At 53.9% G+C, this 21599-nt stretch overlaps 2 protein-coding genes across 4 annotated transcripts in view; both read left to right on the forward strand.

The window, feature by feature from the left end:
- Positions 1–304: 304 nt before the first annotated feature.
- On the forward strand, positions 305–4594 carry Rpl38 (ribosomal protein L38). 3 transcript variants are annotated; one of them, XM_005412223.2, is made up of 5 exons: positions 305–379; positions 559–595; positions 762–822; positions 4298–4420; positions 4523–4594. In XM_005412223.2, the coding sequence occupies exons 2-5, from the start codon at positions 593–595 to the stop codon at positions 4546–4548; spliced, it is 213 nt and encodes a 70-aa protein (XP_005412280.1). In that variant the 5' UTR covers positions 305–379; positions 559–592; the 3' UTR covers positions 4549–4594. The 3 variants fall into 3 exon arrangements, with proteins under 3 accessions (XP_005412280.1, XP_005412281.1, XP_013364120.1); XM_005412224.2 differs by having other exon boundaries at positions 331–421; XM_013508666.1 differs by lacking the exon at positions 305–379 and adding an exon at positions 417–441.
- A 3865-nt stretch (positions 4595–8459) lies between these two features.
- Positions 8460–21599, forward strand: part of Ttyh2 (tweety family member 2) — a 41434-nt gene continuing 28294 nt past the window's right edge. The window contains exons 1-2 of the mRNA XM_005412225.2: positions 8460–8641; positions 16286–16458. Of these exons, the coding sequence (XP_005412282.1) occupies positions 8513–8641; positions 16286–16458 (302 nt within the window). The 5' untranslated portion in view covers positions 8460–8512. The remainder of the gene's footprint in view (positions 8642–16285; positions 16459–21599) is intronic.

Genomic DNA, 21599 nt, shown 5'->3' on the forward strand with positions numbered 1-21599 from the left:
GGCCGGGAAGGTTGGCAGCCCAGGCTGTCCCTTCCTTCGAAGAGCTGCACTACCAATTTATTTGTTTGTTTGGTTGGGTTTTTTGGTTTTGTTTATTGGTTTTTGTTTTTGTTTTTTTCCTGCACCGGGAATCGAACTTGTGACCTCACGCTTGCCAGGCAGGCGCTGTGCCGCGGAGCTAAATTCCCACCTCCTGCACTGCCAATTTAGGCCAGGAGGGGCAGAGCTGCTGAAATTGGAAGGGCGAACGAATGTAGGATTTTTGACCTTTGGCAGACACTGTAGCTAGTTTCCTCCTTTGGGCGGGTTTAACTGCCCGGAAACGGAAGATTCGTTCTTTTCCGTGGCGTTCGGTTTTCGCTGGTGGCTGTGTCTGGCGGTACGCGGGAAGAGCGCACAATCCGGGGCAATCCGCAGTCGGGTGCAGTTTGGGGACCTTGGGTTTGCATCGAGGGTGCAGAGGAGGAGGAGAGGGTGACGGGGCTGGCTTTTCGGGAGAGGAGGGAACGCGGGGGTCGCTGGCGGTGCGCCTTTAACACCGAGGATTGTTCTCCGCAGGTACCAGTCCGCGCGCTCTGAGCGCCTCGTCGCCATGGTGAGTAGCGCCCCTGCCTGGCACCTTCTGGGGGAGGGGGAGACGCGGGCCCGCAGTGCGAATGGAGGGCTTTTCCAAGGATCTGTAGGGGCCGGAGGGTTGATGGGTTTCGTGTCGCCAGAAAGCGTGAGTCTCTGGAGTTTATACTTTTTTTCTCGTTTTCCAGCCGCGAAAAATTGAGGAGATCAAGGACTTCCTGCTCACAGCCAGGCGGAAGGATGCCAAATGTAAGGGGTTGCTCTAAAGGCCTGAGATGAGCGCGCGGCGGGGGCCGGGGAAGATTATGTCTGTATCTATATCTGTGTATCTGTGTCTGATCGCGTTGGTGCGCAGAAGACACCCCCCTCCCCCCGTGCTGCTGCAGCGTCCGGGGCCCGGGGAGGGTGAGGCCGTGTGAGCACATGCCTGGCCGTCATTTCCCCAGGAAAATCCTGTCGGGCAAATGCGAAGGGATAGAAAGTGTTCCTGGGGGCAGCTCCTTCGTGTAATTTTGAGCGTCTGGTTTTGTGTATGCAGCGGGTTCTCTTGAGTGGAATTACGACCTCGTGAAAGTCATACACTCTGAGTTTGCTACTTCGTGTTCTGTTCCGGGCACTGGGGGAGCTCAGTACGGTGCTGACCGCGGTGAGCTTCTTTACTAAGTAGCTGGGCACCTGCTTGTATTAGTTTAATGGCTTGCAAGTGAAGGGGAAAGGAAATAATGAGTAAGAACTATAAAAGAGTAGATTTTCACTTGTATGGCAACTTCTGCTGCCCATGTTTTCTTCCTTTTTTTTTTTTTTTTTTTTTTACACCAAACGTGGGAAGAAGCTGGTTTTTTGTTAGTGTAAAAGGATGTGTGGGGATGTGGGCATCCCTTATCGCTTTAACCCAGAGTCGTCGTTTTTCTATCAGTTGAGATAAATTTTGGTTTCTTTTCTCTCGTATCATAGATTTATCTTACAAAGAACCAGTAGATTTATGGGAGTAGTAGGTTTGGACTGGAGTGTTAAGTACTGTCTCTAACCAAAGGACAGTAGGGAGGGAGAATCTTTTAAATGACCTGTAGGTTGGGGTCGGGGCATTATTTTGCCCCTAGTACCGAAAGTACTCCATTATCTTTGATCTGGTAAGGCTCCCTGCCCCATAGCTGTGGGCACAGCTGGTGGTGGAGGGCTTGTATTTTTTGTTTGTTTGTCTTTTTGAGACAGGATCTTGCTATGCTGTTCAGGCTGGCCTTGAGTTTACTTGGTAGCCCAGGCTGGCCTCAAACAAGCAACGAGATCCTCCTGCCTCAGCCTCTGGAGTGCTGGGATTACAGGCGTGCGCCACCACCCCCGGTTTGGAGTGCTTGTTTTACATACATGCAGTTAACAGTCCAGTTTTAGATCCAGCCATTGAGTTTGACACTGCTTGTTCAAATCCCAGCTCTGCCGGTACATGGCTATTCTCGGTAAGTTAGACTAGATAAATCCTTCCCTTCAGTATAAGGAGGTGGTGATAAGCCTGTATCTTGAGTTTCTGTCTCACAATTTTGGTGCAGAGGTCAAATCATGTGTTCCGTTAAGTCTCTTAAGAGGCTAAGAAATAATACAAAATCAGATTCATTTGGCCCACTGGAATTGGGTTTCAAATGATGTGGCTTATAAAGGTGGGAGTCATGGTATCCTGAGCATAAGACATTCAGGTGTTTGTTAAGCACACTTTTTTTTTTTTCCCAGTACTGGGAATCGAACTCACGACCTCATGCTTGCCAGGCAAGCACTGTGCTGCTGAGCTAAATCCCCAGCCCCTGTTAAGCACGCTTTCCTTACAGTATTTGGGAATGAGGTCTTGCTGTGTTACCTGGGCTAGCCTTTAACGCGATCCTACCCCATCTGTCTCCCAAGTAGTTGGGATTACAGGCATTCACCAATGCATTCTTCTTTTTAGTGGGAAAAAAACAAAACCTTGATAAAAGACATTCCTGGCCAGTTTTAAATGCACCTGTTGCTGGCTTTGGGACATTCACATCATCCATCTGGTGCCATCTGTCTCCAGAGCTCTTATAAAACTGAAACTCTGTCCATTAGACACGAAACTCCCCACCCTCTTGGCAACTACCTTTCTGTCTCCAGATTTGACTGTTCCTCATATAAGTGGAATCATTTGAGTTTTGACTGGCTGGCTTCACTTGGCATGGTGTCCTCAAGGTTCATCTGTGTTGTATTTGTCAGAGTTTACTTTCTTTCTAAGGCTGAGCATTCCACTGAGTGGGTAATGCCACCTTTTTTGTTCATCCTGTAATGATGGAGTGCTTCCACTTTGACTGTTACTGCTGCTGTGAACATGGGTGGGTGGTTTGTAGTGTTTGTTTTTTGTGGTGCTGTAAATTGAACCCAGGACTTCTCACGTGCTAGGCAAGTGCTCTACCACTGAACCCCATTCCCAGCCCACTGTGCACATATTTTTTCTGTTGTTCATTTCCATTCTTTTGGGTTTATACTCAGAAATGAAGCTGCTGCGTGCTATGATACAGTAATGGTGAATAAACATTCTTAAGAGACCTGTGTGTCTTGAGAAATGTTGTTCAGCTTAGTTTTCAAGAGTACAGCAGCTATTAGGGACAGTGCAGTATGTTAGTGTTAGGATCCTAAAGTCGCTTACCTTGCATGAATAGATGCAGGTGTCTGGGTGTATTAAAAATATGAGCTAGGGTAACCAGTGCCTTGGGCAGGCTGTGAGCCCTGCAGTGCTTCTGCTGTGAGGTATTCTGTCCTTTTTAGCAATTATTGGCAGACATGGAGTTGTGGGGTGTGCGTACACATTAATCTTTTGTTCTGTGCAATTAGGTGCTCTGAGCTTGTATGGCTGATGAGGTACTTGGGTTGAAGCACTAGACACTTCACTGTGTTTATAATAGTTGTTGGAAGAGTCTGAATTAGAAGGAGAGATTGGACTAGTTTAATATGTAACTGCTGGCTTGCTTCTAGGGAAGCCATTTCTACATTGTTGAATTTGAAGTGCACTTGGGCCTCTTGTCTGAGCTGTGATGCCAGGATAGACTTTAGAAGGACTAAAGAACCCAGAAAACAGGTTTCACTGAAATGTTAGGAGAGGCTGCATGCAGCATGTAATGGAGTGGGTAGGTGGATGTCCTGAAGGAGGAGCTCTGTAGTATTCCCCAGGTGTTGTGTGCTGTGCAGAGAATTGATTTCCAGGAGCAATGCTCTGGAGAGTTCTTAATCCCAGCAGATAGCCCAGGCTTCTTACTTTTTTTTTTAATCCTTTTTTTTTTCAAGGGGAGGGTACCAGGAATCAAACTCAGGACCTTACTCTTGCCAGGCAGGCACTTGTGCCACTGAGCTGTATCCCTGGCCCTCAGCCTTCTTACTTTATGATCATCTTCCTCCTGCCCCTTTAAAGAAGTAGTCATAATTAGGTCACTGCAGAATGTTGTACAGTGTTGCTTTCAACATAATAAATACCTGTGTTGTACGCGTAAACCAGTTAAAACTGAGTGCACCCCAGGCTCGTGAGTTGATGGAAGGAAATGCAGGTTTCTGGCACCAGTTTTAATTTTGAAGGAGACAGTACAGGGAGGTGGGAGTTTCACTTTTTTTGGTCAGTGGTTGTTGACTGGCCAGTTGCAGTCACTCACATGCCCTGGCATGGGTATAAAGCTTCTGAACTGTAGCATTTGCTTTCTGTGATAACAGTTGTTAATTCTGTTCTCCTCGGCAGCCGTCAAGATAAAGAAGAACAAAGATAATGTGAAGTTTAAAGTTCGATGCAGCCGATATCTCTATACCTTGGTCATCACAGACAAAGAAAAGGCGGAGAAGCTGAAGCAGTCCTTGCCCCCAGGTGAGTGAGCCCCGTACTGTGGCAACTTAATATTTTAATCAGAGCCTCTTGTGAGCTCTTCTTAGCTTAAAGTGACTTACTGTCGTTTCTCTTTCCCTCTAGGCTTGGCAGTAAAGGAGCTGAAATGAACCAGCCAGACTGATGGGAAGTATATTAAAAAGCTTCAAAAGTCTATAAAGTGTCCTCTGTCTTTAAATATGGGAAGAAAGTGCTACTTAGTAGTGGCGGTAGGGTGGGTTCTGGTTGCTACGTCTTGTATCATGAATATCGGGCTGGGATTTCAGCACGAATAAGGCTATTAAAAATAAACAGATGTGGGTAGATCACAATGAGAGTAAGCAGAAGAGCCAAATTTATGGACCAGTCTGCACTCCGAGACTTAAGGATAGTTTAGATAGCATGAGTTGCCTTCTAGTGAGGGAAGAATTGATTAATGTGCCTGGTAAGTAACTGCAGGGGATAAGCCTTTCCATCTTTGGGATGCAGTGGTGGTGGCATTGCAGCTCATCTATACTCCGTTGAAATACTCCTTTGATGCAGAAGTAGATGGCACTTTCCTGGCAAAGGGCTCCAAAGAGCCTTAGAGAACAGAAGCAGTGTGCTGGCCTAGCGTGGGGTTTGGGGACAGCCATTCAAAGGAAAAGGCAATATCCAAGGGGAGGGGAAGGTAGAGAGGGACCTTGGATGAAGACACCAAGACCATCCTCAAATCCAGCTGACATTTCAGCAGAGAACCCCGTTTCTCCAAAGACCTGAGCCAGGCCCTTAGTCTTGGACCTACAGGCAGCGGCAGTTCTGTGGTGGAAGTGGGGATGGTGGCTGTTCTAACGGGTCCATAGCCAAGTCTAGCATGGGTATGAAAAGACCAGCTGGGGGGCTGGGGATTTAGCTCCGTGGCACAGCACCTGCCTGGCAAGCGCAAGGTCATGAGTTCAATTTCCGGTACCAGGGGAAAAAAAAAAAGACTGGCCAGGCCTGACTACTTGGGTATTAAATCCTGATGCTGCTGCTTGATAATTCATGGTTTTGAGAAATTCATTTCTGCCTTTTCCGTTAATTTAGAAAATGGCCATATTAATGCCTCTGTCACTGGTTTACTGATTTAAATATGCTACTTGTAAGTTTTTGGGGTTTTTGGTGTTGGGTTTTTTTTTTTTGAGACTGGGCTTCGCTATGCAGTTCAGACTGGCCTTGAGCTCTCTTTGTAGCCCAGGCTGGTCTTGAACTCAAAATGATGTTGCCTCAGCCTCCTGAGTGCTAGGATTATAGACATGTACCACTGCACCAGCAAACTTCACTTAATACTGTACTAGCAAATAGTGGGCAGACGTGGCTAAGGGTTATGTTGGGGCTGGCCACCAGGTGGCACCATATTGCAGCAAATAAACAGTTGCCTGTAACTATTTAGAAAGGGCTTACATCAAAATCCATTTTGAGTGTAAGTACCAGGGTAGATTTATTTACATCTCTTTAAAAAAGACCACTTGATACTACATTAAGTGGCTAGCATGTTTTTCAAGGGTGCAAGCTAGTTTTCAAACATGACAAGTTGATTAAAATGTGTGGGCTTTGTTTACTCCAGGTAAAGGGTGACACGAGCAACTCATTGGCTGGTGGCGGATACAGATACGGCATCTTCAGTAGCTTTCAGGTCTTCCTCCTCTAAATATTTAGGATTTTCAAAGGAGAGTGCTTGCCCCTTTGGCTTACTTTGTCCCTGGCACGTTGTGCGGAGGTGGGCCTCAGCTCCTAGGCAATGAACTTCACAGGGCTTGTGGGGAGAAGGTCTCCTTTCACCCTGGCCTTTGCTCACTGACTCCTGAGATTCCAATTCAGTGGGAATGGTTCCACGCCCTCCCTCAGGTGTCCTGTGTCTTTGGCTCACCTCTAGGGCAGTGTCCCCCTGGGGAAGCAGCTAGAGAGCTGTCAGCTTTTGGTATTCCAAGCTGCACCTGGGTGGCTGTGTCCACAGCCCACAGGGAGAGCCCTTGGAGTTAACTGCTTCCAAGTGGTGCACAGGTCTGCACTAGCTCCCTCTGGCCCAGGCTCTGCTTTGTCTGGAGCTCCCCTGCAGCAGGTTCAAAGCCAGTCCAAAGGTGACTGCCGACTGCCCACAAGGCAGATGCCTCCCACTCAGGCTGTGGTGTCTGTTCCCTTCTCAGCTGAGGCACTACAGGTCAGTTGTGATTCTAATTATGGGAACAACAAATCCTTACAATTTAATTGGACATTGACATGTTGAGAGGCTTTGTGGGAAGGCCTGCCATTTCCCTGGAGAAGGCCAGCAGGAGGGTGAGGTGTTGGCACCAAGCAGCCTCTGCTTCCAGGTGGGCTGTCCCTGTGATCTGGCCCTTGCTTACCTTGCCAGCGTCTCCAGGTGAGTTTCACCCCTTTGGAGAAATTCTGACATAATCCTGACTCATTACCCACAGCCTCTGTCTTATAGTTAAGCCAGTGGGCACTTTGAACTGTTGAGTTCCCCTTCTTGCTGCCCAGAGCTGGCACCAGGACACCCGAAACCCCACCCCTACTAGCTCCCCATCATTCATCAACTCATCTGGTGTTTTTTGAGAAACATTCCTGGCCCTGGCTCAATGCTCTTAAAAGGTTTATAATTAAGCACTGTGCAGGCTGAAAAGCCGACCCCATGTCCGTCCCCTAAGTTCGGACACACTTGTGGGCAGGGGATATAGCTCATCAGCACAGCACTTGCCTGGCATGTGCGAGGTCCTGAGTTCTATTCCTGGTATCCAGAGACTTGCATGATTTATTAATTGCTATCCCCCAGAACAGAGAAAGTGCAGATTTGGTGAAAGAAGCCCCTATGAATGAGGGAGTCCTCAGGCTCCTGTGCCCCTCCAGCCCAGGGGAGGCCCCGAAAGGGCAGGGCAGGGCAGGGCCTGGCTCTTCCCGCCCAGCATCTCTGATGGAGCGGGTGGCGTCTGTTGTGCGCCGTCTTTAGCAGCCACACGTATTTGCGGGCGTTTTCGGGGTGACCAGTGGCCTAGCTGGAAGTCCAGGAGTCCTTCCTGCTCCTGCCAGATTTCCTTCCCCACCTGTGTCCTCTCACCTCTCTTCATCACTGCACCCCACTGGGTTGTCTGCCCAGCGCTGGTCTCCAACCAAGCCTGCCCTGTCGCGATGCCCCCAAGCCCCGCCCCGTCCTCGCCCCTGCTGGCCTTTACCTGCCCTCTACGTGCTTCCAGCCTCATACTGACACGGGATGGGGGTTCTCGGTGTGCAAATGTCAGAGGCCGAGGGGCTCTGCTGAGAGCGGTTGTGCCCAGCACCCGCCTCGGCTGCCCGGCTTTTCGCCCAGAGCACAGTCTAACCCAGCACGCGTGGCGCCTTCAAGCGCGTGGTGCCTTAAGCGTCAGCCAGTGTCCGCACCCACGGAAGTGCCGTGCGCAGGAGCAGAAGGCGTCCATCCGCTCTCGTCGGTCCCCCGTGCCCATCCTCCCCGGCGCTCCCCTGCCCCGCCCTGGGACAACACACAGGCTCTTCCCACAGGACGCCGGCCCTGTCCCTCCCGCCAGGAAGAAGCGAGCCGCGTCTCTTTGTCCCCAAAACTCCGGGCACGTGCAGGCGGCATCGTTAGCTGCTGGGGCAGCTGGGTTGGGAGCTGTCCTGTTTCTCTGAGTCCACACGGTTTACATAGTGGACGCTCAAATGAAGGACTGAGGCTAAATCTAGACGGAGTGATCGAGTCTACTCGCCCTCAACAGGCCTGGGAGCCGCCAGTCCCGCCTCTCGGCTTGATGGCTACCGGCTCTGGATGCTTCATACCCTTAATTTCCTGTCATTGGAAGAAGTCCGGGGCTTAGAGACAGAAATCGCTTCTTCCTCCCCTTTCTCCCTCCGGCCAGGACAGACCCAAACACACCAGAATGGAGCTGCCTGCCTTTGGGCTGGAGCGGAGTTGCCCAAGGCGTGTCGGGGCTTGGAGCGCATCCTGGGGGGGGGCGGTCCCGGGCTGCAGAGGGGCGTGTCCTTGGGTGTGGGGGCGTGTCCTGGGCCGCGGAGGGCGTGTCCTGCGCCGGCGCTAGTCTCCGGCTTGGTGGCGGCGGAGTCGGGCTGCGCTCGGGCTGAGCCATGTCGGCGGCGCGCGTGGACTACATCGCGCCCTGGTGGGTCGTGTGGTTGCACAGCGTCCCGCACTTCAGCCTGCGCCTGCAGCCGGTGGACAGCACCTTCAGCCCCGGCGACAAGAGTTATCAGGAGGTGAGCCGCGCGCCCGGACCCAGGCCACCGCGCCCCGCGCACACCTCTCAAACTCCCCGCCGCCCCTTCCTTCTCTCCTCTTTCCCCTTCTTCCCGCGACTCCTGGCCTCGCGGCCCCTCCTGGGGGCACCTCGGGGCTCGGGGACACAGGGAACCTCGGCGTGGCGCGGGCGCCGGGAAGGGAAGAAGGCGGGAGCGCCGGCCTGCGCCGGGGGGCGGCGGGGGGACGTTCGCGACCGGGAGCGCCGCAGGGGTTTCCAGGGGCGCCCAAAGTTTTCCTCCTTCCTAAAGTCCAACCCGGGACGCTCTCCTCCCGGGCGGAGTGGCCTGGCAGAAGTTTAGGCAGAAACGGCTTGAGTCTCCCGAGGCCGGCTCGGGCTCCAGGCGCCCCTCCTCCTGGCCCCTGCCTGCGGGGTGGGAGCCGCGGCCAAGACCTTGGCCTGCGCCCCTGCTGGAAGGCTACGGGGCTGGGCAGGCGGCGTGGGTGACTTCCCCGTGAGCGCAGGGGACCCACAGCCGCTGGAGTTTCTTTCTGGGAAGGAAGGTGGCCTCAGATCTGCCGCGTCTCATACCAAGTCCTGAGTCCGCACCCGCCCACCCCCGTGCTGACAACCACCCTCCTCTTTGTCCTCTGCTTGGGCCTGGGCTGCCCCATGCTTGGGCCCCTCCGCACCGGCTCCCATACTTCTAGGCCTGGAAATTCGGGGGTCTTGGTTTCTTGTCCACTCTCGGCTCAACCTGTCCCTGCTCTGCCGGCACTTCTCTCAAGGCGTCTGCATCCTGATCGCGCTACTAGACCGAGCTGCAGTCTGCCAGCGCATCGCGGTTGTGGCTGAGCCCACGCGGGCCCCGCTGAGGCCGTGCCTCCCTTGGATCAAAGAGTCAGAGGCTGGGCAACCCAGGATGGGGCCCGTTTTTTCAGAGATGTGTACCCAACTTGGGACTTTGGCCCGGGCAGCCTCTACCTGCAGCGTCAAAGCTCTGACCTCTTGATTTCCTGGTCTGGGGCAGTGGGGCCAAGCGGGGCCCCCTGGAGGTTGAGCCTGGGAGTCACCTGCTGGCCTCTTCCCTTTCCAGGCCTTCCTCCTTCAGGGCCCAGGGATCCCCGATCGAGTAAGTTGCACACTGCCCACGTTCCAGGCCCAGTGACCGGGAGTCTAATAATAACCCCTAGTGCCCTGGCTGCCCTCAGGCCCGGGCAGTTGGTGCTTGCTTTTCCCGGGGGAGGAATCGGACCTGTCCTGCTCACCTGCTCTTGGTGAGCTTACCGAAGGCAGCCCAGTGGGCTTGCCCAGCCCTTTTTCCTTCTCTGTTCACCCCTCCCTCTCCCCATCCCGCTGGAGGAAGGCAGTTCTCCCGGAGAATGGGCTGCCTGGGGCTAGCTCCACGGGATCTTCCGCTCCCAAAGAATGCTTAAAAAAAGGCGGATGTGACTTCAGAGACAGCTGTGTCTTGGGGTGGATGCCCCAGACCCTCTCCCTGGGCCTCAACCCCATTTTCCTCCTCTCTACTGGAGGAAACGTAAGCCCCCAGCTGGGTGCAGAAGACCCCTAGGTCTGGGAGGGATGGTAAGGGCACTCCATTTGCCCCTCTGGCCGGCAACACGGCACCTGTCCTGCCAGCAGCTGTGAGCCTGCCCCACCCACTCCCCGTCCCAGGGGCTGGTGGCAGCTGAGCCTGCAGGACCCACTCACAACTCTCTCCCCCAGAGTCCTGGCCTTGACACCCTCCGTGCTGGGCTCCAGAGGGTGTCCCCTTCCAAAGGCCCTGGTCCTAGCCTGCTCCCTTCCCCCCACTGGTCCTGCTGGGTGGAGGCAGAGCGCCGAATGAGAGGCAGGAGGGAAGTCTGGCTTTGGGTGTTATTTAAGGCCGCTCCTGTTTTAGTAAGTTATCCTGTTGTCTGACCACCGGTCTTCTTTCCTTCTGAAGCACAGTCCTGGCCAGAGTCAGGCAGCAGGTCAGTCCACAGCCTGGGTCGGGCACCTTCTGCTGTCGGTGCAGTACTTAGTCCCCAAACCTGACTGGGGCCAAGTACGGAGGCAGGCCTGGGTGACCATGACGCTTGAAGCTGCAGGCCTTGGAGCAGTTGCTGCAGGGAGTCTGGGAACGGCTTCACACTGCTCTGGCAGTAGCCAGGGAGTTGACATGGTGGCTCTGCCATCTCATAGCCAGGTTGGGTCCCAGTGCTATACCTGTGGGACCATGAGCAGATGTCTTAACCTCTCTGAAATTTGCTTCTTCCACTTGCAAGTATTAGATGAGATATTACACATAACATGCTTAATACAGAGGGTCCCACAGCACATAGTAGGACCTGGGGATAGAAGTCATGAGGTGATCAGCCTCGAGGTTACTTGACAAACACAATGCCCCGAAGGGGATGGGAGGGAAGAGCTACAGACCCTGAACGAGGAAGTCTGGGGAGAAAACTGCCGAAGGGGCTTCAGTTCATAGCTCAGAGGCCCAAACAAGCAGCTCAGGCTTGTACGTCAGTGTGGGCGCACACAGGTGTGTCGGAGACTAAGTGAGGGCGGGAACAGGCAGGGCCAGGTCTCAGGAAGGCCGGGGAACGGCTGGTTTATGCATGGGGTTCAGAAGGTGAAAGGGGGTCTTGGAAGAACAGAGGGTTCGATTCCTGGTACCAAAAAAAAAGAGAGAGGGGCTGAGAAGCAGGTCACGCAAGGTTTCTATCCCAGGACCTCCCTGAGGAAGTAGGGGCCCCCTCACTTTGGGGTCTTTGGGGACAGTGGAAGCCTCCTGTTCCTCCCATAGCCGATCCTCCTTCCCCTCCCCACAGTGAGCCTGAGCCTGAGTTCGCTGGAAGACTCCTTGGGCTGCGTGCATCCGAAGCTTTCTAGGGAGGTTGCCCTGGGGCCAGCTGGGGCCAGCTGAGGCCTGAGAGACCAACTGGAGCAAGCCAGGTGGGAGGGGAGAGGGAAGGGAACTCAAGCTAGGTTGTGTGTCAGGGGAAGGAAGCAGCCGGACCTTCAGCCTGAGGATTCCCACCTTTGACAGGCCAGGAGGACTGGACACGGAGATGATCCCCTGCTGGGAAAGGAGACCCCAGCTAGCCAGGTGTCCTTTGGGCAGTGTTGGAAAGAGCCCCTGGCAGCAAATCCAGCTGTGTCTCTCTGAACAGGCCAATTCAGTGTCCTGCTTCCTGGAGCATTGGTGTCATAGTTCAGCCCAGCCCCGGAGGGAAAGCAGACACTTGGGGAGCTCCAGAGGGGGTGGGGATGTGTGTGTGTGTGTGTGTGTGTGTGTGTGTGTGTGTGTGTGTTTCCCATTCCATCTCTCCTTGCCCTGAATCAGGAGTCTGCTCCTTCTCTGGGGCATGTGTTAGGAGACAGAAGATGTTTTAGTTTTTGTATTTAGACAAGCGTTCTCCTATGCCTTCTTGAGTACCTCGGTTCAGAGGTTCCCCTAAGAGACCAAGTGTGTGTCCCCAGGCTAGAGGAGGGGCAGGTCTGAGGAGCAAAGGCCAGACCGCTGGCCCCGCCCCGCTTGGACGGGAGCTGAGCTGTGGTTGGGATGAGGGAGCCCCATTCATCCTGCCTGGCATTGAGTCATTGTCACCCGACAGTCATGCTAAGCCCTGCAGGGGGTTAACCCTTCCCAGCTGGCCTAGAAGGGGTCTGGGTGCGCCCACACCCCACCCCTGGCCTCACCCCGAGGCTAGCCCAGAAGCGCAGTGCAAAAGCCCCCGAGAGACCAGTACAGTGGGCAGTGTCACCACCACCCCCGCACCCCAGGGTTGCCCCCCACACTGGGTTTCTCATCCCAGAAGGACAAACCAGAGATAATTAAAGTGGCACGGATGAGGGGAGAGGCAGTCTGGGCACTGGTGTGGGTTGGGGAGGTGCCGCGACCCCCGGGCACAGCGAGAGGCTGTGATGTGGGAGACTGTCCTTTCTAAGCTCTGTCTCTCAGGCACGCGGCCCTGCGAGCAGAGTTCGGCTTCCCCTGCGCCCTCCCCCTGTGTGCAAGGTTGCTGTGCGCTGGGGGAGCTGGGTGTTCTTTGGGAGCAGGGAAGTAGTTGCCCATCAGAGAGCCGCAGGTGACACCAAGTTGGCTGGCCGCTTGGACTCCCCTCCTCCCCTCTCCCTTTGTAGCATACAGCCTACAGTAGGCCTGGGAGTCGGGGTTTCCCAGCATCACCGTGCCTTCCCGCGCTGGGTGCGTTACCCGTGTCCTAACTGAGGCCAGCTGCCCAGCCTGGAGAGGCCGCAGCCCGCAGGTTCCCAGGCTGCTGGGGAGGACTTGGTTCACAGGAGGTCAGGAGGCAGGAGGAGGCTACTAGAGTCTGAAGTGGGGACCTCAGCCACAGGGACTCGGCAGGGGGTGGGCTCAGAGAAACTGACCCAGCCCCAACCCACATCTCTCCACCATGGCGGGGACCTTTCCTTTTGGGTGGGAACACAGGGTGGATTCGGTGGTGTTTCCTGTTTTGGGGCAGATCGGTGGGACCGCCCTGGGGACAAGTGAAGCGAGGATTGCTGGGGGAGGTGTAGGTGTTAGCCGGGCTGCATGAGAGGCCCACCTGGGGTTTCGCTACTTTTTAGAAAGTATTAGGAATAACTCACAAAATGTGCACAATCTTAGGTGTACATTCCAGTGAATTTGTAAGTGGTGTGTGAGGCACCATTTCATCAAAGTGTACACAAGGTAGCTACTAGTCACACTTCTACTGCTGTAGGAGAGCTTCTCTGACCTTAATTAAAGATACAGTCTGCTCATTTACCATCCTCATCACTCTGCTGGGGATTCATCTATCCTATTATGTGGACCGGTTTTCTTTTTCATGGCTGCATAGTATTCCATTTAATGGCTGTAAACATAGTGTGTATCTTGTCAGTGAACCTCTGGAGTATTTTGGTGGTTGGTAGTTGCTGCCATGGACTCACGTGTGTGGATCTTGTTGGAGACACAAACCCTCCTTTTTGTGGAGGTGTTGGGTCACGGTGTGCGTGTTGCCCAATGGTTTGCTGATTACTAAAGGGTCCCTGGATTTTAGTAGCGGGGTCTCAGGGCCTGTGGTGGGCAGGATAGCATGGCATTTCCATACACCCAGGTGCAGTATGTCTGGGCTTTGCTGAGCAAATCAGCTTGAAGAAAAAGTAACGCTGCTGGGGAAAGGCTGAGAACTTGTGTTGATGTGATCCTGGTGCTTTCCGAGCTTAGGATCCCGATCGCTTGATGTCGCTGGGTCAGCTGAAGTTCTGATGCTGGCGTTCAGACCAGGGCTTGAGACGCTGCATGGCTGGGAAGCCCCCGGGAGCTATCAGTGTCACAGTTAAAGGTCAGGTTGCAGGGTGGCGAGCTTCACTCTGAGTGAAGTGGCCCTGGGCCCCCGCCCACTCTGGCCTCCTTCGCCTTGGCCTGGGCCCCGGGGCCCTCTGGTGAGACTGGAGGTTGGCGAATGGGCAGGGACTTCCCACTGTCTCCTGGGATCCTGAGAGGGATTGGTCATGCCAGTGAGTGGTTCCGGAAGGCATAGTGCCAGTCCCGGCCCCCTCACAGCTTCTGCCGTCTGCCCGGCTGCCTGCACGAGGGCGGTGAGTTCCCAGAGGCACCTCTGACGTGTATGCCGCGGGCGGAAGTGAAAGCCACATCCTGTGTCATACCCGTGCGCCCCAGCTGGGCTGCCCTCTCTGGGCTGTCCTCACCACTTCCACCATCTGTCCCTAGGACTGAGGAGTTTATCATCCAGGTGACCATCAGAGCGGCCTCACTCAGGCCAGTGGCCTGCCTGAGTGCGCACAGGGCTGGACAGCTGAGCACGGCCTGGAAAGGGGCAGGTGGCTCCTGCAGGCGTCCCCACCACTGTGCTCTGTCCCCTGGAAAACGGCCCCAGGCTGTAGGCAGCAGCTGCTGGCCTCTGCTTCAAGTTGGCTCTATGTGTGCCCGGTACATGGCTTGTTCCCTGTCAGACCTTCTGGGCCTGCAGTCTCCCATGCCGCTGACCGCCACCAGCATCCTGGGCCCCTGACACAAGCTCTCCACACTGGGGTGTGGGACTGTGGACAGGGAGCCACTCAGGGGCCCACGGGAAGCAGGGTAGGCTGTCTGCTTGAGAGCCTGCTTTAGAGCCAGGTTCAGCCCTGGCTCACAGCCACCGGTCCCAGGGCCATCTGGTGTCCATCTGGCCGAATCAAGAGATTGGAGGGCATGGCCGGCAGGTGGGGGCAGGGTACCCAGGCCTCCTGGCAGATAGCTGCTGCCCTTGCAGGACCCTGAGGTGCTAGGTGGGTCCGAGAAGGCACCTCCTGGCTGCTTTGAGCTCTGGTTTGCTGCCCCCATTGGCTCCTAGGTCAGCTGTCCTTTGCAGGATGTGGAGGAAGGGGTGCCATGGGTTGCACATCGTGTCTTCCCCTACCTCCTTCCCAGCCCCCTCGCCTATCCCCCCGCCAAGAGGGTGCTGGCTTCTCATGACTCTGGATGGGCACCTAGTTTGGGCACATGAGACTCTGGCATAGAGTCTGGCAACGGTCCTGCCAACTGTCCCACTTGGTACCTGAGGCATCCTGCCCAAACTTTGGCTCCTCCCAGAGACCCCTGGTGCTCTGGTCCCTGGGGACACCTTGTCTGCCTCCCTTGGCAGCAAATGAGGTATGACTAAAAAATACAATGAATGTTTACATTTAAAAAATGTGTTACAGTGAAAGACACCCTGACATTGGTCCTCCTTCAAAATCCTCCCCTTCTCTCGGAACACACTTATCCCATCATTCTTGCACTTTTCTTTCTTCCTTTAGCTTACAGTTTGTGGAGGTTTCAGTCCCTAATCAGCTGGCTCCAAGGCAGGGCAGCATGGTGAGGGGCAACAGTTCAAGGAGGCAGAAGACAGCAAAAGCAACAAGAGCAGAAACGGGGGACTTGCCCCTTTCTGAAGCAGTTCTGGAAGCCCTCTTTCTTGAGTGTCTTCAGTTGCACTGCCCTGGCTGCCTTGATGTCCTGAGTCGATTCAAAACATTTACCTTTCGTGGTTGTGTTGATTCTGGGGAAGAGACAGAATTTTCGCAACGCTAGGTCCGGGGAATAGGACTGCACACCGCAATGTCTGTGTACGCCTCCCTTTTCATTGGATGGTGCATGGCAATAGCAATCACCATATTTTTGATCACACCTGATAGAGGCACTTACCCAAAGAGGACTTCCAGAGCTGCTTCAGAAAGTGCCAAGAACAATAGAATGAGTATTCTGAGAGGGCTTCGTGGCAGTGTGTCTTTGACTGTAATAATTGTTTTTAAATTTAATCCTTCTCTGCGTATTTTGCTCACCCCTTGGAGCTGTCACTGGCCGCCCTCTGCGGGGACAGTTCCTGCTGGGTGGCTCAGAGCTTTGCCACAGGCGGGGCCTGCTCCGTATCTTCATCCGGGTGTGGGAGCCAGGAATCTGGGCCGGCCTTTCTCGCTCTCCTCCCTGCTGTGTGAGCCCTCCCGTTCCTTACCAATCACCACCCACCCTCCACCCCATGATGTTCCCAGGACTGGAGCTCTAATCAGAGAGGAGGGGCCGGGCAGACGGCAGACTGGAGCGTGGGGTAGGTGGCAGACACTGAGCTCCTCCCTGCCAAGCCCAGGCCAGGTACTCCCAGACTCCCCACTGCTGGGGCGAGAGCTCACCCCAGCCTCTGTCTTGCAGTCCTTGCTGCTCCTGGGGCTGCTGGCTGCCGTCTGCCTGGGCCTGAACCTCGCCTTCCTCGCCACGTACCTGGTATGCGCCTGCTGCTGTCGGCGGGACCACGCTGTGCAGACCAAGCAGCGCAGTTCCTGCTGCATCACCTGGACGGCAGTGGCGGCCGGGCTCATCTGCTGGTGAGTGTCCCTCCGCACTGCTGGAGACAGCCTTGGCAGACCCAGGAGCAGGAGAGTCACCTGCCGGGGCCTGAGCTATCTGTGTCTTGCCCATGGTTAGCTGTTTCTGCACCCTCAGCCAGACCCAGCTGCTTCTCAGCTGCATGGCTAAATTCTTCCAACCAAGGTCCTGCCACCTAGGTGAACAAGCTTGTCTGCAAGATGATCTTCTTCTACCCAAGCATTGGTATTCAGATGCCTGCGGTGGGGGTGGGGGTCTCCCTAGTGGCCCAGGCCTCTGCGCTATGCAGGCCAGTGGCTGGCCGCCGTGCAGGTTTCTCCTGGAGTTGCCCGAGCAGCATTTCTAAACAGTGCACCTCCCTGCCCACTGTATCCCTGTCCCCTCCCACCCGCCAGTCACCCTGGGCCAGCAAGGGCAGAAGAGAGTCTGGTGTGTACCCAAGTCAGTTCCATCTTCTTGCGAGATCAATAGCTTTTAGTGCCATTAGGCGGCTGCCCTTCTCTGCTTTGGATGAGGAAGTGAAGATTTCTAGCACGATGTCAGAGCCGTGCTACCTGGCCTGCTCCACCAGAAGTGTCCACACCTGCATCATTGCTATATGTTTCTTGTTTTTATATCTACAGAGGCTCTTCCCAAAGCCTAAGGTGGGGCTGAGAGTATAGTTCAGTGGTCGAATGTTTGCCTAGCATATGCAAGGCCCTGGGTTCAAACCCAACACTGAACAATGCAGAGTCTGGGGGAATGGGCATGGTGGCACACGCCTGTCATCCCAGCATTTGGGAGGCTGAGGCAGGAGGATGGCTGCAAGTTTGAGGCCAGCCTGGGCTACATAGTGAGTTCATGGCCAGCCTGTACTGTGTAGTGAAACTCTGTCTCAAAAAAGAAAGAAAGAAATGCAAAGCCTCAGGTTCCCCCTGAGATGCTCCTGGGATGCAACCCCACTTGGGGGTGAGGGTCCCTCAATAATTAGCCTTAGGTCTGGAACCTAGGAATAAGGACTGTACATTCCAGTCTACAGGTGGCTACAAGCTCATCTCTTCTCCCTTAGAACATGTCCAGGATCACATCTGCCCACAGTGTGGGGCTCGCTGAAGCCAGAAGAGAGGCAAGCCCTGGGGCGCTGCGCTCATGGCAGGGGCTGGGGCTGGGCAGACCACATCTGGGGCTGAACACACTCCTAAGAGGTCTAGGCCAGGTTCGGAGCATGAAGACCAGTATTTGGGAGCATTAAAAATGACTTGGGAAGGCCGGGGATATAGCTCAGTGGCACAAGCGCCTGCCTGGCAAGTGTAAGGTCCTAAGTTCGGTTCCCGGTACCACCAAAAAAAAAGAAAAAAGGATCTAAAAATGAGTTGGGGAGCCAGGAGTGGTGGCGCACACTTGTAAACTCAGCACTTGGGAGGCTGAAGCAGGAGGATCGCCTTGAGTTTGAGGCCAGCCTGAGCTACATAGTGAGACTCTGTCTAAAAAAACCAAAATGAAGTGGCGGGGGGTGTGGGAAGGGATGTCAGTTCCAGTAAGTAATAATTACCTGTAGTCTGTACAAACTCAAGCAGGAGGAGTCTGTGTGGCTGGGTTTGTTCCACAGCATCCTAGACACTTGTCCCAGGCAAGATGGAGCCAGAAGTAAGACAAACAGGTGCCAGTTCTGTCCTCTTGGTCTTGTAGTTCTAAGTCTCTTGGGAGAGAAAGGGAATAAGGACCAACAAGGACATTGTAGAGGAAGGAAACAGACATAAAGTTGTCTATCTGATTGGGTATCCTGGGTGACAAGGATCTCCAGATCCATAGGATGAATAGGCACTAACTAGGCAGAGGTGGAGGCAGAATAGGAGGAAATACTTCTAGGCAGAGGCAAAAGGAACAAGTGCAAAGGCCCTGTGGCAGGAGGGAGTATGGAGCTGAAAGAAGCCAGTGTGGCTAGAGCAGAAAGCAGGTGAGACGACTAATGGATGACAGTCAAGAAGCAGCCATGCAAGGCAGACATCGTAGTGTGCTAATGTGAGAAGACGCACAGGAGCAGATGGGACCCAAGTTGTCCAGGAGCTTCTAGGCTATGTTAGGGATGTGGGTCTGGGAGAGCAATGGGGATGGCAAGGAGATAGGGTAAGCAGAAGATCAGTCAGGCTTAATCAGAAGCCGGAGCGGTGGAGTCTTTAGAGCAGTGGGACTTGAACGTGAAGGGGTCATCAGTGGGGCAGTGGAAGAGCTCGGACCAAAGAGGCACAGGGAGACTCGGGTCAGCAATAGCAGGGGCCACTATGGACCACAGGCCAGAGGGGCAGAAAGGAGAAGCTGTGCACATTAGTCAGTTTGCCTTGCTAGGACAGAATACTTACCGTCATAGCCTAAAGGCAGAAAGGTTTATTTGGCTTACGGTTTCAAGCGATTCAGTTCATGGTCAGCCAGCTCCAAGGCAGCAACAGCACAGTGGAAGGGCCTGGTGGAGGAACGCTGCCCAGTTCATGCTATCTGGGAAACAGCATGGAAAGACCACCGAGAGATGAAGGGACTGGGGACAGTATAGACGTGCCAGATTACATTCCCAGTGACCTACTTCTTCCCACCAGTCCCTAGCTGCCCACACCATGTTCAGCTCTGAGCTCCTCAGTGGAAGAACTCACTGATGAGGTTGGCACCCCTCAAAGAGCTCCAGCTCTGCATGTGTGAACCTTGTGGGGGAATTGATGGTGTACGAGATTGAACCCGGGGCCTTTGCACAGACTTACATCCCTAGCCCTTTTTTAACTTTTTATTTTGAGACAAGGTTTTGCTAAATTGCCAAAGCTGAGCTTGAACTTGTGATCCGCCTGCCTCATCCCCCCCCCAAAATAAGGGATTAGAGGTGTGCATTTGGGGGACACTCTTGATTGAAACCATAACACCACATCACTAGAGAAGTTGGAACCATATTGGGCTGAAGCCACGCAGCAAGCTCAGTAGCTTCTGTAAGGAGGGACACATGCCAGGCTCACATTCACCACAGGCTCCTGCTAGGGCCTCCATCAGCCAAACCCATTAGGATTTTGAGGAACTCAGTGCAAGGGGTCAGCACCCTATGATAGAGGACAGAGCAGGGGACCAGGAGGGACAGACTGGAGGGCAAACAGACCTGGGAGCAGTCCACTGATGTGATTGTCAGAGTGACCTCAGGGCAGCGGGTGGCTTAGAAGGGGCAAGTGTGACGTGCAGACTGTTGGTTGCCAGGTGGAGGGCGACAGGCCACACTAGGCCCAGGTAGAGGATAAGAGGACAGGGACATGGATGATAAGCTGAGTGAGGAAATAAGGGACAAGAAGCTGCCAGGGGAGTGTCCCCCGGTTCTGGCTGATAGGCTTGGCTGGCCACCCTGAGAGGGACCCGGAAGAGAGGGTTTGGGGTTACACAGACCGAGGTGAAGGTGCCTTTGAAACATCCAAGTGGAGACCTTGAGGACACCTTGGAGACGCCATGTTTGAGTGGTAAATCGGAGGGCGTGGGGCAGACAGTGTGGCCGCCATGCACACGGGTTGGGGCTGCTACAGGAAGAGCGAAGTGAGGGACCAGAAGGGCCAGGACCGAAGTGAGGGACCAGAAGGGCCAGGACCAAGTGTGGAGCCAGCAGAGGAGACGGGAGAGTGAGGCACGGGGCAGCGTGTTTCAGGAGGGGAGGACAAGGGGGCTGGGGTTGAAAATGCCCTCCGTTCAGAGGCACACAGGTCCTTGGTCACCTTAGCTGGCATGAGTTTTGGGAGAGGCAACCAAAGAGAGGCAGGTGTCAAGGAAGCAGGAGTAGAAGGGATGGGAGATAAGGTTGGGGGAGCTGGGATGGGAGAAGCGTGTTGAACTCCGCTACTGAGGATGCGGGAGAAGAGGGAGATCAAATCTGTAGAGATAAGGTGAGCATGGGGCTTCTGCATAGGTAGGCCTGAGAGGGGAGGTGCGTGTGCCCCTTCTTCTGTGGGGCAGTGGTCTCTTCTTTGGGGAAGAGCATGATATTGGCCTGGAGGTGGGAACAGAGCCACGAAATCACCTCACAAGTGTGGGTCTTTCACTTGGCGCAGACAGGACTGGTGACACCTAGGGGGATAGAATGACCCTCCAAGGCTGGTTCTGGCCCTGGAAGGCCAAGTGCACATTTCAGCCCCTTCTAGACTGTCTGTGATAAACCCACGAATCAGCCAACGGGCAACAAATTAGAATGGCTGCATTCTCAAAAGCAAGGAAGTTACGAGGACGGAAAAGAAGGACATTAGAAGGTTGGCTCAATGTGAAATCCTCAGAAAACACCTTATCTTGATTTAGTTAGCTAGAGGAGGAAAGTAAAGACAAAAGGTTTATTTTCCCCACAGAAATCCTTTGAGGGCCGGGTAGAGTGCTTGTTTAGCATGTGCGAGCCCCTAGGTTTGAACTCCAGCACTGCAAACGAGAAATCATTTTGCCTTGCTTTCTTTTAAATAAAAGTTACCAGCTGGAGGCTGATGGAAATGCCAGGAAATACCATGCATCTAATGTGTGAACATTGCAGCTGGAGCACTACACAAACTTCCTCGACACCGTGGAGAGAGACGGGCAGCACAGTGGCACAGCTAAATTGGTGTACAACTGGCTGATTGCAGAGAATACTGATTGATACAGTGGATCACAGGCTGGAGAGAGAGACAGAGACAGAGACAGACCAGGAAGCTTGTTTTTAAATATGCAGTTTCCAGACCTCACAAAGCAGGGTGCGCACTGCTTGTCTATCTATACTCTATCAGATATCCCAGGTGATCTGGTCTTGTAACTCAGGGACTACATCCTGAAAAACACTGCATTAGGGACCCAGGGTATCCTGCAAGATTGCTACAAGTCTTCCAGGACATTCCTTCTTGGGTCCTGCCCTGTTTAAAGAAAAAAGAGCTAAGTATAATCCTGAGTACATTTATCTTTCCCTTTCTTTTGGATGAAGACCCTGGAGGCTGCTTCATCATTCTTCTGGGATCCTAAGTAGTGTGGATCAGATAGAATATGATCGATGATAGAGTCAAGATCTGAAGTGATTTGTTCAGGCTGGAATGTTGGACTAGCACCAACAATACGAAATTTCACAGATAGGTTTCAAGTTCTGTGTTGGGTTAAAACTAACAAAAATCAATATAGAATTATAAGAAGGAGGAGA

This window comes from Chinchilla lanigera, unplaced genomic scaffold, assembly GCF_000276665.1.
Source record: "Chinchilla lanigera isolate Chin_1 unplaced genomic scaffold, ChiLan1.0 scaffold00152, whole genome shotgun sequence".
Lineage (NCBI taxonomy): Eukaryota > Metazoa > Chordata > Mammalia > Rodentia > Chinchillidae > Chinchilla > Chinchilla lanigera.